Source organism: Apostichopus japonicus, chromosome 7 (assembly GCF_037975245.1).
Source record: "Apostichopus japonicus isolate 1M-3 chromosome 7, ASM3797524v1, whole genome shotgun sequence".
Taxonomy (NCBI): domain Eukaryota; kingdom Metazoa; phylum Echinodermata; class Holothuroidea; order Aspidochirotida; family Stichopodidae; genus Apostichopus; species Apostichopus japonicus.
The window spans coordinates 25,240,419-25,256,792 of record NC_092567.1 but is presented as its reverse complement, the minus strand read 5'-3'; the positions used below and the strand labels follow the sequence as shown (position 1 = coordinate 25,256,792).

The 16,374-nt window shown below is 36.5% G+C and overlaps 2 protein-coding genes across 2 annotated transcripts in view; one reads left to right on the top strand and one right to left on the bottom strand.

Moving 5' to 3' along the window:
- The window catches only part of LOC139969866 (autophagy-related protein 13-like), a 72,814-nt gene that overhangs the window by 13,395 nt on the left and 43,045 nt on the right, over positions 1-16,374 (top strand). The gene's annotated exons all lie outside the window — the stretch shown is intronic.
- On the bottom strand, positions 472-16,366 carry LOC139969867 (CD82 antigen-like). Its single transcript, XM_071975213.1, has 9 exons — positions 15,895-16,366; positions 9,340-9,414; positions 8,034-8,261; positions 6,940-7,014; positions 6,057-6,188; positions 5,500-5,580; positions 4,854-4,982; positions 3,539-3,616; positions 472-2,952 (listed from the first exon to the last, which is right to left on the bottom strand). Exons 2-9 carry the CDS (start codon positions 9,397-9,399, stop codon positions 2,887-2,889), a joined length of 849 nt encoding a protein of 282 aa, XP_071831314.1. The 5' UTR covers positions 9,400-9,414; positions 15,895-16,366; the 3' UTR covers positions 472-2,886.

Sequence of the window (16,374 nt, the reverse complement as noted above, 5' to 3'; positions counted from 1 at the left end):
GGGGGGGTATGGTGCATTCAACCTCTCCACCCATTTTCATGGGGGGATATATCCCCCCTCCACCCAGGATCGCCGCCCATGGCCATATGTGATCCATTTTTCGACCTTAATAATAAGCGACATTTCCAGTAAATATGGACACAAAATGCACAATTTAGTATGGCTGGCATGTCATTTAGTGTTTATAGTGATAATACAAACACAATTACCATCTATGTTTCTAAAACTATTATGCCGCCGAACTTCGCCAGAACCTTTTTTTTTGGCAAACAAAAAATAAAGCATACGGGAGGGGGGGGGGGTTGAGCGATCACCGACATCTCACATAAAGGTCGTCATCAATTTTTTTTTTTTTTTTTGCTAAACTTTTTTTTTTTTTTTGTGACGGCCAATAGGGGGGGCGCGCGCCTGTTGCGCCCCCCCCCCTGGATACGCCCCTGGTTAGTAATTCAAATATACAAAGGCTAGTGCTCATATTGTAAGAACCATTATTAAACTTCCAAATATTACGTATAGACATAACATGAGATACTTTTGTACAAATTCAGCAGATTCTTATGGCTTAATCAGTTAAAACTGGTAAAGGTGAGGACCCGTTAATCAGTTAAAAAACTGATGTGTGTTATCATTTCTTAACATGTGTTACATTTATGACCACTTGCTATTCAGAAGGACTTACAAACAGAAAATACTAAACACACAATCCTATGCATAATAATTGACTGAACAAACCACACTATATACTTAAAAATTTCGCCAAGAATTTCGTCCACATTTCAACAGAAAATGGATGACACTTTACTGCAAAACGCTTTAAAATCTGCAATTTGAACCATCTTTACAGTGTATACTTTACTAGAACATAAAATAGCGAAATTTGTTTAGAATTCGAACTAGTCATGAGTTGAAACGGCCTTTGAGTAATTTTTCCACAATAGCATCTGCTGACAGGTCTAACATGTGTAACGGTGTTAAAACACACTTCAGTTTACACTAATTAACGGTTGTCTCTTATTCACAGTGCATGTAAACTGATCAAGCCATGTACATTGGGTGATAAACGTTACCAAGTACAATCATGCTTAACATCTCTGCAACTTAACTTTTTAAAAATTTATAAACGAAAAGCCAATTTAACAATTGACCGTGTGCTTGCCAAAGTAAAACAAAGAACCAGATGTAAAGGGTGTTAACTGTAGGCCTGCCTACAAGTCATTAACACGCTAATAAATTCCCGTTCAGATATAGCCAAGTCCACTGTCCTATGGAGTAAAATTTTACATGGTTACATACACACAGGTTTATAAAAAAGAAGATGATCACAAGTCTCAAAATAGGTGCGGACTACCGAGATATGGGACCCGGCCAAAAAGGATCATAACGCCCTCTATAAATTAGCCAGAATAAACCAAGTTGGAGGGTCTCGTTCCCAGATAATTATCTGTAGTCATTCTGTCGAGGTTATCGCCTTCCTAAGTACACACTCTTTTACATGGGTAAGACCCACAAAACCGAGAAAGCGTACTAAACACCTGCACTTTTGTTTAGGACTATGCCTATGGAGGCTGGGCCCTCGGGTGTTTCAAATTTCCTCCATGAAAAGTCCGCCCTCATCACAACAATATATACGGGACCATGGCTCTCTTTGTAGTGTGACCATCAGCTCCATTTTGGAAGAGACCGTATACGATCAATCAATTGACTCTTGAGTGTGTTTCTATAATACTACGATATTTTGAAAAGTGAAAGTCTTAGATACAAATGATTTTTGGCCTATATAAGTGGCATGTTACCTTTAAGCAAGTTATAACCTATATATCAAGGAAAGCCATAACCAAATACGAAATAGCAGTGTTCTCTAAACAGTTTGATCTGCCGGTGATAGGTGTCACTAATTACAGCAGGTTATATATTTAAACAGTGCATTGGCTTATGTATTCACAATGGCGGCGGAAACATCGATACAGTCAAATTGAACCCTATTTTATAAAAATATATATATATCAAGCAATTATGTGAGTTAACAAAAAGTTCTTTTCATCATTTGTTTACACGCTAATTTAACATTATATAAAATTCAAGAAATTATAATAAGAAACAATTTTGATCTTGTAGAAAATATATACTGGAATATTGTAAAAATTATGAAACTTGTAATGAAAATTGTATTTTTATTTTAAGAAGTGAAAGTTAAACAATATAAGGCTTGTATATGCAAAAGCAGATATCTTGGCAACGTGCTGTTACGTAATCGAGATAAAATGGAGATAAAAACATGAATGATGAGTCTCCATTATTTAGTGACAAAAGTTAATGACTAAGTTGGAAACACTAAATGTGTTGTCCCGAAATTGAATCATTTACACCTTTGAGATATGAATACGGTGCAATTTTTTCTTTTTCGCTTTTGTTTTATCGGGATGCATAAAAAGAAAATAGCGAATAATATGACTATGTTACAGTACAGAAATGCAGAGAAATCGTATTCGAGTTATAATTATAGTACCGAAGAAAGGTGTAATTGCATAATTTGTTTTTAGTAATAAGATATACATACACAATTTTCTTGCAATTTGTAATTTACAAATTTTCTTTAATTTTGATGGAGCCGACTTTCAGCCTTTTTAGAGCCAAGATCCCATTTAAACGTTGCTGTAGGTCTATCTTAGCCATGATCATAAATATACAAGAATAAGATCGAAGATATTTCTCTGTTCACATTGTTCACAAAGAGAGCTGATTAGAGAATTAATGAAGTTAAGTCAAAGTAAGAATAAAAATAATAATGATACACATGAAGTGATTGAAGAATCATCTTAGAAATAAAATATCTCGTTTGTCCCTCGAAAAAATTTCGACCTTTCACATAGAGTTGCAGAGGATTTCTTAGATCGGTTTTTCTTCGCTGTCAGCGTTGCAACAGACAATAAGAGCGATGATGACGATGAAAATCTACCAAGGAGATAAATGGGAACAGACGATAAAGGATTTCATGTATATAGTACGTCATAAGGTTAGTAAAATGGGGGCGTTTGGTCGTTAGTATAATAAGACTAACATGAGTGGCAGCAGACAATTCAATGATATAGTTTATAAACAAGTTGGTTGTTGAACAATAAATTATGGTGGGTTTATCGTGACGTCAGCAATATGTAAAGATTTGCGATATTTAATGAATGTATATGGCAATAGGAAATAATGGGTGCTTAACATTATTAGGGTAATTTATACTGAAAATACCTGTTAACCGTTTAAAACTACTTTATGTGTTACCTACGAGGCAAGATACTGAATATGTTCACTTTCTTTTTGTTTATGAAGCCTTGCATTCATTCCTAGACAGACATAAAGTGAACATATCATTACAAGCTAACAACAACAAAACATCAAGGAAAGTCAAATGCAGTGAACATTTCGCCATAACATAACAAATCCCTCATTCTAAATCCTGTAGTAACAAACTATTCTTCGATCAATTTCCAAACCAATAAAGATCATTTTGCATGGATTATTGATTATTAATTATTAATTGACAAACCTCAATAGACACAACAGCAATAGCGGCGATTCCATAAACCATCAGAGAGGAATATAACTGGTCAATACACCCGACATCCTGGAGTAGCAAAATATAAAAGAAAAATCAATCATGCTGTATAAAAACAAAGAACTGCATAATTATAAGTGATAATGACCAAAGCGAATGAGTAAAATGAAACGATGGTTGGACCTATTATTTCAGCCGATTCACACAGAGATTACAGTGACTACTGTAAATCTTAAGTTTTGTACCACAGTAAATACTGGATCGTGCTGACAAATCTGATAAATCGGTAACACGTGCTATTAAGTTTACAGTAAGAACTGAGGATATTTGTAATTCCAACAAATCCCAAACAACTGGATTTGTTTGAATTACGCATATCCTCAGTTCTTACTGCAATCCTTATAGCACATGCTACCGATTTATAGCACGATCCAGTTTTAACTGTGGTACAAAACTGTAAGATTTACAGTAGTTACCGTGTTCTCTATGTGTATCGGGTGCACGGGTGACTATATACAAACCGAAAGCAAACAGGCTTTACAATACCTTACCGTCTTTTAATGAGAACATTCAAGGGAAGACTATAAACAAGAGTTTCAAGTTCTGACTTTAGATGGCCATTGATCATCGCAAGATAATAGGTACTACTCACTACTATTGATGAAATACATATTAATTATTAATATCACTGTGGAACAACACGTGATCCGTTCAAGTTTGGCAGATTTTGACATCTGGGAATCTAAAATGACGAATCTAATTAAAAAATGATATGATGAATTCATCCATATATGCACACATTCATTACTTGACAAGTTCCCAGGTTATAAAGCGTTTGGCGATCTTACATGATCACTAACCTCTACAAAACATATTAGGTACTTGTGTTCATTGAAGTTTCACGTTTTTCGGAAACAGGGAATCTTCATCTCACAACATGGTATCCACATACCACATATGAAGTTGATAAACATTGTACGTTACGAGTTGACTGGTGACCTCAAGTGACCTCCAAGATCCATCGAAAACAATTATGTTATTCTATTAACCATTTATGTATATTGTATGGAGTCCTCTGATCTTCAGCAAGGAATCAAAACAGTTTCGACTATGAATGAGTGGATCACGATGCATATGTCTTTGCAGACAAAGGAATACTAGAAATGGATTGATGATTAAGGGGATTATCTGCAGGGACCGTTTAATTTATTGTTTGGAGAAGAAACACATTTATGTGACCTCCATTCTGTATGACTTAGCAGTCGGGGTAATTGTCTAAATCTTCCGAGCTACTAGATTAACTTACGTTTACGAATTCCACCGGATCCATAGCTTTAATATTCATTACGCATTGGTCTTCATTGGTGTAATTGTAATTTTTCATATCTTGATCTTCGTCGAGGAATAATAAGGCTGCTTCGGATTTGTCTTGCACCTTAAAATGAGAAGTTTTAAAAGGTAAAAACGTACCGTAACATCTAATACATATACGTGACGAGATAATACAAAAGCAAGAATTAAATGATCATATCAACTTTTCTACAGAAAATTGTCAGAGGATGCCATTTTGGGCCGTTTTATCAGAGAAAAACACAGATCTTAAATTTATTGCCTTGTAGAACTTCAGACAGCCTGGCAAAACCAACGAAATAGCAACGGATGAAATTGAACTTTTTTGGTTGTAAGCGTTATAAATGATATACATTGGGGGGGGGGGGGCGTTAAACCTTAAGTGGGGACAGTGCTGGCGCAGTACTAAAATTTTAACCAACGTTTGTAGGATAGGTACAGTATATTACGTCTGTTGCATGGAGACATAGGAGAAGTGACTTAAGTGTAGATTCCTTTTGTATTTCATTTAACAGTGATACTGGGCATGCGCGTCTTTGAAAGGCAATACCTTACTTCTTGCTTCTTTTAAATCTACAACAACTGTTGCTTTTTAACTTTACCTCACAACAGGATAAAAAGAAGTTTTCGTTGCCGGTTACATTTTCATAATCCTGGATACCATTGATACCGCAGCAGCCAACCTGTAAAATGGAAGAATAGTTGCAGATGACAATATATTCACTTGAGTATATAGATTGTAAACTTTCTGAATGCGGTCATTGATTACTAAATGTGTCTCCGATGTTCAAGTTCATTTTCATTTAATTTATTTCGTCAATACATGCTTACAATACCAATGTAAACTAGTATAAAGAGGACACTAGAAAAACAAGGAAAATTTATCGAGCTAGCGACCATATGAAAATCAAAGCAAGAAAGTTAAAATAAAGTACGAAAAGCAGTATACGTACAGTCAGTGTAAACGAGAGAATCATTATTTAGTTCAACTAACAATTCGTCCAAATGGCAGGTTCATGCATATAATCTTAGATTATATCATCTCACTCAAACACACAATCGTCCTGGTTTCCTACAGCATAATGTACATAGTGAACAGTGGTTTCTACATCTCTCTAATACTCGATGAGGTGAAAACCAGGAAATATGTACAACTTACCGCATACTGTAAGAAATTCCATCCCGTTGATTCGGGGGTTGTTGGAACGGGGGGTGGTGGATTTTGTGGATCTGTAGGTCCAGTGTATGAACTGATATACGTATCCAGGGTTGATTGAGCACTGCTTTCAAACTAGAAATCAATAATATACAACAAGTGATAGCAAACCATTTAGATAACAATAGATACCCATTGTATTAACCATTCCTCAGTTATTAATTTACATTAATTTAATAAGGTCCGGATTTACCATCTTGAAGGTCCCACTGCAGGGCTTATTTAATCAATGTTATTTAAATTTCATTTCATTATTCAAAAAGGCCACTATTTCCCTTTCCAGGCTTGTTACCTTTCTTCCTGTCTTAACATTTGATAGGCCCTAAAAATAAGCGGCCCTGGACCCAATCCCATTTTCCCAATGATAACCCTAGTCCCGCAAGTTAGTTGCCTAATCAGACCAGGGACGTAGCCAGGGGGAACAATGGGAGAGCGATCGCCCCCCCTCTCCCCCCCCCCCATTTGAGTACCCCGACAAATAGACTTTAACCAGGGAGTTGTTATGGAACTCCCTGCTTTAACTAAAAGCAGGAAATATCATTAAAGCCCTCTTTTAGGGGAAAGCTAAGCGACCCTTCTCAATCTTTCCTCTGAAAGTTCGTCTGCTACGTAATACAATACTCTTATTATTGTTTATTCCTACAACGTAGGTGGGCATTTGGGCGAAACTTTTCTTTGTATTAATGGCACTCCGTTAAGTGTAATAATGCTCCCTTTGTGAGAAGTTCCCCTTTTGAAATTCTCCTCCCCCCCCCCCCTTTTAAATTTCTGGCTACGTCCGTGAATCAGACGATAATTAATTATCTGAAATGTTTGCCATACTTACCCATGCAGGAGACAAGATGATCAAAACACCAACACCGGCTTGGACAAGTATAATCTGTATCACCACAAAAATGTACTGTAGAGAACAAAAAGAGCGCCACTAAATATATAATGAGAACAATGAATATTCAAACAAAGAATACACTAAAGTGAGAGACTGGCGTTCCCCATGTGTCACCATGTGTAGGGTTGTAAGAGACTTTGCGGCTAGACAGAACAGAGGAGGAGATAACGGCCAAAATATAGTAGCATGGATTAGTTGCAACTGAATACCCAACAGCCTACTGGGTTTGTTTTTTTACTAAGGACAATACTTTCCCGACTCCTGAAATGCATGCTCTATATACTCTACTTAGTTTAACTACTTAGTACTTTAACTTAGTACTTAACTACTTAGTACTTTTACTACTTAGTACTCTACTTAGTACATGCTCTATATACTCTACTTAGTTTAACTACTTAGTACTTTAACTTAGTACTTAACTACTTAGTACTTTTACTACTTAGTACTCTACTTAGTACATGCTCTATATACTCTACTCAATATACTCTACTAAGTTTAAAGCTAACAGTAACATGTTTGCATTGGGCCTAAGCTGACATCTTATGAGGGGCAAAATGCAACAATGTTACCATGTTTGTTCCAACGCAGCATAGGTTGTTCATTAAAGGTAAGTTAATATCGAAGTGCTTATGTACAAGAGACGATAATAAGAGTAAATTCAGCATTTGATAATATAATATGCTTATAAGATTCCTTGCCACGTTGGCAATGACATTATAAATATCACAAAGATATATACTGACTTAACATGACATTTATCCAAGTTTGGAATTTGTAGTTATCTTCTCAATAAGGCTTACAGACTTTCATATTTGTCAACCTCTTCTGACTATAAAATCTCATTCGACCTCAACGAAAGACAAGATTATTATTGTACTCATTAAGTTGGAGTAAACCGACATCCCCAAGCTGCCACCTTCATATCGCTACCCCCCCCCCCCACCCACACCCGCACAACCACAACCCTCACAGTGAAGCCGTCGCATGCGGATCCAGTGACGTTTTTCAATCCGCCGTAATCATGAACTTACGATTCCAAGAAGGACTTTGCTCATACACGCACTGCCGAGACAGCCACAGAGTGACACCACAACGATAACGACACCGAGCCCGACGACGACCCAGGCAGCGACCATCAGGTACGTGGCATCAAATATTATACGAAGGTCATCAACGTTGGAGAGGATGTCAATGGTGATGACAGTGTCTGGGACGAAGATAACCAGGATACCAGCTACCATCATCAGAGCGCCAATGACCTGCCAAAAAAACAAACATAAAAACATAAGTCATGTGATCAATTTAATTAAACAATGGGATCAAGCTATTGTGTCTGGGTAAAAAAAAGATAATGTGGAATTCAGACTATAGTCTGTTACTTTAATTAATCCACCAAATTATCGGGTAGAAAAGATCAAATTAAGACAACAAACTTGTGAGGTCGACAAAGACAAATTAAACCACCACATGAAATTTGCATTCAAAATTGGCTGTATTTATAGAGCCAACCTTGCAAAAAATATATATATATTCGTTTGCTCATACCTACTGTAACGCAAGATGCATCTCTAAAGAAACAACTTCTTTCACAAGGGGCGGCTGGGCAAGGGCACAGGGTAACGCGTATCCCCCCCCCCCCAATTGATACTAAGTACACATCAGTGATATATCAACTGCCTCCTGTGTCGCATGTGTTATAACACAGTCCGTGCACTACTTGCTAGAAACACACGGTATAGGCAGTTGATTAATCCATCCAATTTTAAAAACTCAACAGAAAACACCCCTCTCAGCGTCGTTTAACCCATACGGTACTCCTTTGTAGAAGGTAAAAGCTGTTATTGAAGTTTTCCCACGACAGATTCGCAGCCCTCCTATAGAGTTCTGAACAATAACGCTTGGATTGATAAATTTAGGCCCAAAAAATAAATAAATTTGGGATGTTAAAGATTGTGCCGGAACTGTTGTCTGTCAAGGTTGTGTTTCAACGCCACATCCTCTTTTTGTTTTTGAAAAAATAATAATAATACTATGCCCATTAAATATCAGAGGCAAATCAATGAAAGTGACTGGAATACATAGCCTAACACGCAGACTTCCACGTCACTTCCTCAAATGCATCACAACAGTCCATGGTTTCAAATAAGTTAACGATGTCTTTCGAATTTGTGAAGAACAAAATGATGTTGGATATTATACAAATGTGCTCTGTTGTTTATACGGGAAAAGTACAGTGTTCGGCACTATGTTAGATACAACAGGAGAGCATATATGAACCGAAAACATGATTAAATCTGATGTCACATTTAATGCAACCTCAACAATGTTCATACTCACAAAAAGTAACAAGTTCAGGAGAACAAGGACGAACCGAGCTATAGGGGCACAGGAAACCATCTTGAAATACCACCTCTTTAAGAAAGAAAGAAAAAAATACGTTAGTTGATTTGATACGCTTATGTGGTCTTAAAGAGCTCATGTGAATAGATACTTCTTAATTCCATTCTCTAGGGTAACGAGACTGCCCCCTCCTCCACCCCCCCCCCCAACCACGGTGGTTACCATGGAAGCATCTGTTCCCTATACGACTCAATCTGAATGTCCGTACCCAGTACTATCTACGGTGCGTTCACTAAAGATGTGGCATACGTACATGCCTACCCACAGTATACGTAGTGTGATACAAAAGTTAACAACGGGCTGGCTAAATGTGCCAATTGTTTAATAACAACATACACATATAACAGTATGTTATCCTTACATCATACCGTATATCAAACATGCATTTTCAAAATATAACAAAAGGCAATCTTAAGACGGTCACACGTCATCGCTATAATTGGCAACGGTTATTGTGGCCAGTTACGATCAGCGCTGTACGGAACGCCAAAAGTACTACCAGTTACGGCGGATACCGCCTGACAGTAACACTGGCGGTGACAACTAACACTAGCTGGCGGTAGTTATCGTGGTAACATTATTTGTTCTTTAATTTTTTATGACACAAATAAATAGCAATACGCAGTTAATAAGTTCATTATAGCTAGATAGCACCATAGTTTATTAACAGGAACCCGGTTCTTCCTTCCTTCTTTTTTTCCTTTTATATATTTTTTTCTTCAGCATTGAATTTTAATAGTCCGCACCCAAACTGTAAGCTGTATTGCACAGACATTATACTCAACTTGTCTAAACAAGTGGTCATGGTGCTCTGAATAATCTTATTGTGGGGAATGTGGGGGGTGTTTTTTTTTTTTTAAGTTGTATTGCTGCAAAAGTAGCAGATAATATCTGTTATTTTCTAACACTATTCAGTTTACAATGGATACAATACGTAAATGCAAAGTGACGCATGCCTAAAGTATTTATTAAAGATTGTGGTGCTTCAACCCCTATGACTCATTTCACAATAGGAATTTGCATAGACATATAGGTATACTCATAAGCTTATTGTACACACACTTGACCTTATCGTAGTTGTGAGCATGTATACTTGATGTCCATTTCTCGGTAAATTTATCAAACCTAGCTACCAACTATTATCTATAGTTTGCTTCCGATTAAAAGTCAACTTAAGATACATGTGTTTTATCCTCTACACCGAATGAACGCATTATTAATTTGTTTTATAATTAGTTGATCACAATTAAGCCGACTAATTACGTTGCATAGAAATTCTTTTTTGTATCATTAATTAATACTTATTACATGCAAAACAGACATAATTATTTCTCATCCATAGGAGACCTTTCAATGTTACTTAATTAAGTTCATAGCGAACCTGAAAATATCAACAACGAAACCACGTAGATCGTTAGTATAGCTGCCTTTATCAGTTCATATGCTGTGCACCTATACAGTGTACTACCGGTAACAACAGGAACAATAACCTATGCATGCCTCATTTCTCATTACATTTTCAAGGACTATATAGGCCGTTGCTCCTTTACCTTCTAATATTTACACAAATTGAAGGGTGTTCTTTGACAATTTATTCTCATGCGTGATCTGGTTACGTACTGAATACTATATAAAGTAAGTTCAAGTTGAAGGAAACAGACGTAATCGATACGTGTATGTTCCATAAATGCAGCGTCGGTGTTTACAAAGTTCGTCGTCGATTCACAGAAGCAAATCTATCAGTTTACTGCCACGTTGCTTTGAAAAGGGCCATAGGCTATGCATCATTTTTATTTGTGGAAGTCAGCTTTTGTTTGTTCGGTACTATTGCACACAATAACATAAAGTAGGCTACTTACTAGTTTAAACAAACTCGATAAGAAGATTACATTGAATCCCTTGACTAGTGTTCATATATTATAATATTATGACTATACCACTGAACGATGTTACTGTATACACTTCCTCTTCCTCGCAAATCTACCATGTACAGGCCTATATACAACAGAACAAATTTATATATATATATATATAGCTCATGTTTGCTGTGAAAGAACTGTAAAGTATTCAATAGTTTTCTTTTTTTTCTTTTTTTTCAGAAAGTAAACAAAACGTTTGGTTTTTTGTTATTGTTGAATGTGCTGCATCACCCTTCCTACACCAAACTATACAAAGTGACTCATATTTTTTTCAACTTGTTTTTGAATTGGGCTGGAAAAACTAAAGCTAAACTCGAAAGGGGTAATAATTCGTAACAAGGAAGTATGTTACTATAGTCTGCACAGTATATTCAGCTTACCCTTTTTCAATACGTGATACACTGTGGTACACATATATAGGTACATAATATAGGACTGGCCGACAACAGCCTTCTATCAACATGTTTGTTCCTCATACAACAATGCATAATATACAACAATAAACTATGCTAATAAAGATAGAATACAAACATTTTTGTCATTTCCCTTTGACTGGTGTGAATATATCCTAACATATCTAATTGAGATAGGATTCCAGCCTCGTTACTTGAATCTCAGTGGCCATTCATCTGTACATTCAACATGTTCATAACATGGACATTCATCACATACTTTGTCTCTGTGGTCATATGGTATATTGATAATTCGAGTTGTTGATCGTTTCGTGTCCTTCAAGTTTATTTTATCTATACTCCTTTTACCATGATTCTTGATGTAAAAACATGGGTATCCCCTTTCCCTCTTGGTAACGGTTAGTTATAAATAAGATAAATGAGAAAGATTCACAAGTACAGACTGTAGACAAGTAAACTATGCCGGGTGAAATTAACAATCCATTGTTCTTTGTTTCTCTTCACAAAACATCAATCATTTTACCATTCCACTTCTCTTGATACGTCGTAACTATAAATGTTCCTATGGTCTGAAATGTGTATTTTGTCTCTAGTTTGGTATGAAATAAACCACTAGTCTATAACCCCATCTGATCTCTTCCCGGAATGACAACTATATTGCAAGGTCCACCATTACAGGAAGACCATAAAAGATACTATACCTTTACCTACAGTATAGTATTAGCTTTCGTTGTGGTCACTGGTTTTCCTTGACTTTTATAACCCGAAAGGGTTAGAAATGCTAAGCCATAAAAGTGGTTATAAAATTACAATTAATCGTTTAATCAAAGTTGAATGTATACCCTCGTACTCCACATCAGCTGGACCCGCATTGCTTATACAAATATTGTACAAGTCGTACTTAAGAATCTAACGCAAGGTTCATAGCGTACGAGTGGGTATAGAAGCCAAATGCAATGAATGATGACCACCGTACAAGTGGTACGGTACTTCCTAACAAGTATTTAGGTATATGAATAAGACGGCAGATGGGACATTCTCTCTCCCCCCCCCCCCACACCCCTCCGTCCCACTTTTCAAGTGGAGGAGGAGTATGTTTAGATGGATCATTTTATGATAGCACTCCCGCGATAAAGGCATGAAAGATTCTAAGAAGGGATCATCCTTTCGTTTCGTATAACTTTTAATAGTCTAAGGCTCGAATTTCTTTTTCGAAATGTTGACGTGAAAAGTAACCAGAATGCAAAATTGCATTGTGGTTTCGATGATGTAACATGGGCAGTTTTCTTCATGAATCTGACGTAATGTATATTGAGGTTGTACATGAACAATGTAGATGTGGAAATACTGAAGTTCGAACAGTTTAAGAGGAAGTAGAAATTTGCACTGAAATTTTCAATGACCCATTTGAGCAACGGTAGAAACTTCAAAATGAAATTCGTCTGGTAAACAACCGCAAATCCCAACGTGTTCTTCCCTCCTCCCCTCCCCGTCCCCTCACATTTTGATAGCCTCTCACGCCACAGCAAGAAAACATAAGTATTTACACGGGTGTACACAATGTGTACCATACATATGCCATATATACAGCTACCATCCCAAATATGCAGCACCACAGTGAAATCCTGATAGAGCAAGACACAGCTTACCGCACACTGACCTCTGACATCATAATATGATATCACCAGGCAAAGGATTAACCTTTTAATATTTTGATATCAATAGCCCGAGGAATTTATCTATGACCTCCCACTTAACAGGTGAATACGGGCAAATCCTGGGGACTATACTTTTGCGCCAATTTGTCAGTTCAAAGATTTAGGGTAAGAGTGAGCAGTTTATGCATGTTTACAAATGAAGGTACGGTACTAGCATATATAGGCTATGCATGTTGACACCACTGGCATTTGTCCGCGCTGCAGTTAACCATTATTTCGTAGCGTGTGAGTCCTCCATGAAAATATACAATGTCGGCTAGCCCTATGTGCGTTGCAATATACCATAGAAGTATGTTATAATCATTGGTCTATAACACTTCATATAACCAGAATCGTTGAAGTATTTGAAGTCTAGAGCAACAATGGTGTACCACTTTTTACTGGCTTAAGATTTTCCGAAACAATAATACAGTATGCGAAGAACCCACCAACTTTGCAATTTTGTTGCTATTGTGAAATCTGCTATTCAAACGAGGCACCCGCACAATGTATAGAGGAGTATTCCACAGACTGAAGGTAATATTGAATAGGTATATGACGTCACTTGAGTGACGTAACCTTATAAATGCTTTGTCAGACTTCATTAGTAAATAAGATCCAACTTCCACCTATATACCGTGTCTGTTCCGTTGTTGGGATAAATGTTGAAACTTCGTTCACTTCATTGGATGGCACGAATGACGTAACCAATGATTTGTGCAATGTAGTGTGCTAAATCAAATGAATAATTCACAAATGCTGAATTTCCAAGCTACTGAAGGGACTGCATCGTATGTTGTATGATTGTTAATGTCATATTATACTCAATGCATATGATAATAGTATTGGATAGTATATGATATAGATCTAAACTGTATGCTATATGTAATTATAGTATCCAATAGCATACTAGATTATATGTTATATGATTAAGGTAGCCTATCGAATAGCCCACTATATTACATGTTATATGATTAAGGTACCAAATAGCATACTACATTATATGTTATATGATTAAGGTAGCCTATCGAATAGCCCACTATATTATATGTTATGTGATTAATGTAGCCTATCGAATAGCCCACTATATTATATGTTATGTGATTAAAGTACCAAATTGCATACTAGATTAAATGTTATATGATTAAGGTAGTCTATCGAATAGCGCACTATATTATATGTTATGTGAATAAGATACCAAATAGCATACTAGATTATATGTGATAAGGTAGCCTGTCGAATAGCCCACTTTATTATATGTTATGTGATTAGGTACCAAATAGCATACTAGATTATATGTTATATGATTAAGGTAGCCTAATAGCCCACTATATTATATATGCGATTAAAGTACCAAATAGCATACTTGATTATATGTTATATGATTAAGGTAGCCTATCGAATAGCCCACTATATTATATATTATATGATTTAAGTACCAAATAGCATACTATATTATATGTGATATGAGTTATAGCCTATCGAATAGCCCACTATATTATATATTATATGATTAAAGTACCAAATAGCATACTAGATTATATGTTATATGATTAAGGTAGCCTATCGAATAGCCCACTATATTATATGTTATGTGATTAAACTACCAAATAGCAGATACTAGATTGTATGTTATATGAGTTCGGTAGCCTGTCGAATAAACCACAATATTATATATTATATGATTAAAGTACCAAATAGCATACTAGATTATATGTTATATAATTAAGGTAGCCTATTGAATAGCCTACCATATTATATGCTATGTGAATAAGATACCAAATAGCATTTTTCATTAAGGACAAGTCGCCCAGGAAAGAACCTGGGCAAGAAAACCAAACTACCGAACGACTGATCCTCTCTCAACCCCAGTCCCCTTGCATCGGGACTGTGACTGTGTGATCATCGTCGGGTGTGCATCACCATTCCCCTCGAAAGGGAACATAACACATGTGGTAGCCTATCGAATAGCCCACTATATCATATGCAATATGTTTATACTATCGAGCAGTATACTAAGGATTGTGTCTTGTATGATTACAGTATCAAAGAGCATCGATAAACATATCAACATTAACTCCAGAAGCTGCTTGAAAGCTGGTTAGGCCGACCACATCAGACGGTAATAACTTGACAGTATAGAAAGTTGATTTTAGAAAACCTCTTGTAGATGTAACAAAGATACGATTGTAGCAAAGAGGGACCAAAGTCACTTATATGAGAGCCACAAAAAACGATCACACACAATCTTGTAAAACCATAACGTTACCCCTTTTCCATATATACATCTCCGTAATAACGTGCTAAACTACTAGTATATAGTATAATAAACTTTCAGTAACACCGTACCTATATACAACCATGATACACGTTCGCGATTACTTGTTTAGTATGTACTAAATACATACCGTCAGTTTGATGTCTTTTACGATATATTACTTGGAGAAATAGAAAACAACTTACCGTGTACTAGTTGTGTTAACAAAGATGGAAGTTATGCCTCAAAAACTTGATTCAAATGACAAGCAAATTGATTCGGCCTGTTAGATTTAAGCACTATGCCGTAGATTCTGTGACATTAAAGGGGCGAAAGGGAGTGTCTTCGACAGTTGGTGATATTGTGCAGTGATGACACCTACATGGGGTTGGTGCGGCTATTCGTGGCGACGCTTGAGTGGAGAACAATTGCAGACGCCTATGACCTGTGTTGGGTTTTGCTAGTAAAGTAAATCCATACAAAATTCGTCCTGATTCTGTGTACGGCAAAATGCATGGGTTATAGCCTGAATAAGCCTATCTATACTGTGGGAGAGATTATACGGTTCAATGGTTTTATGGTATAGACAAAGACGCCATCCGTCAGAGAAGGTACTTGTGAGTCAGAATGCGTGTACAGGGCGTACAACAAAACGCCGAACACGAATTGTAAAACTGGAGTGGTAA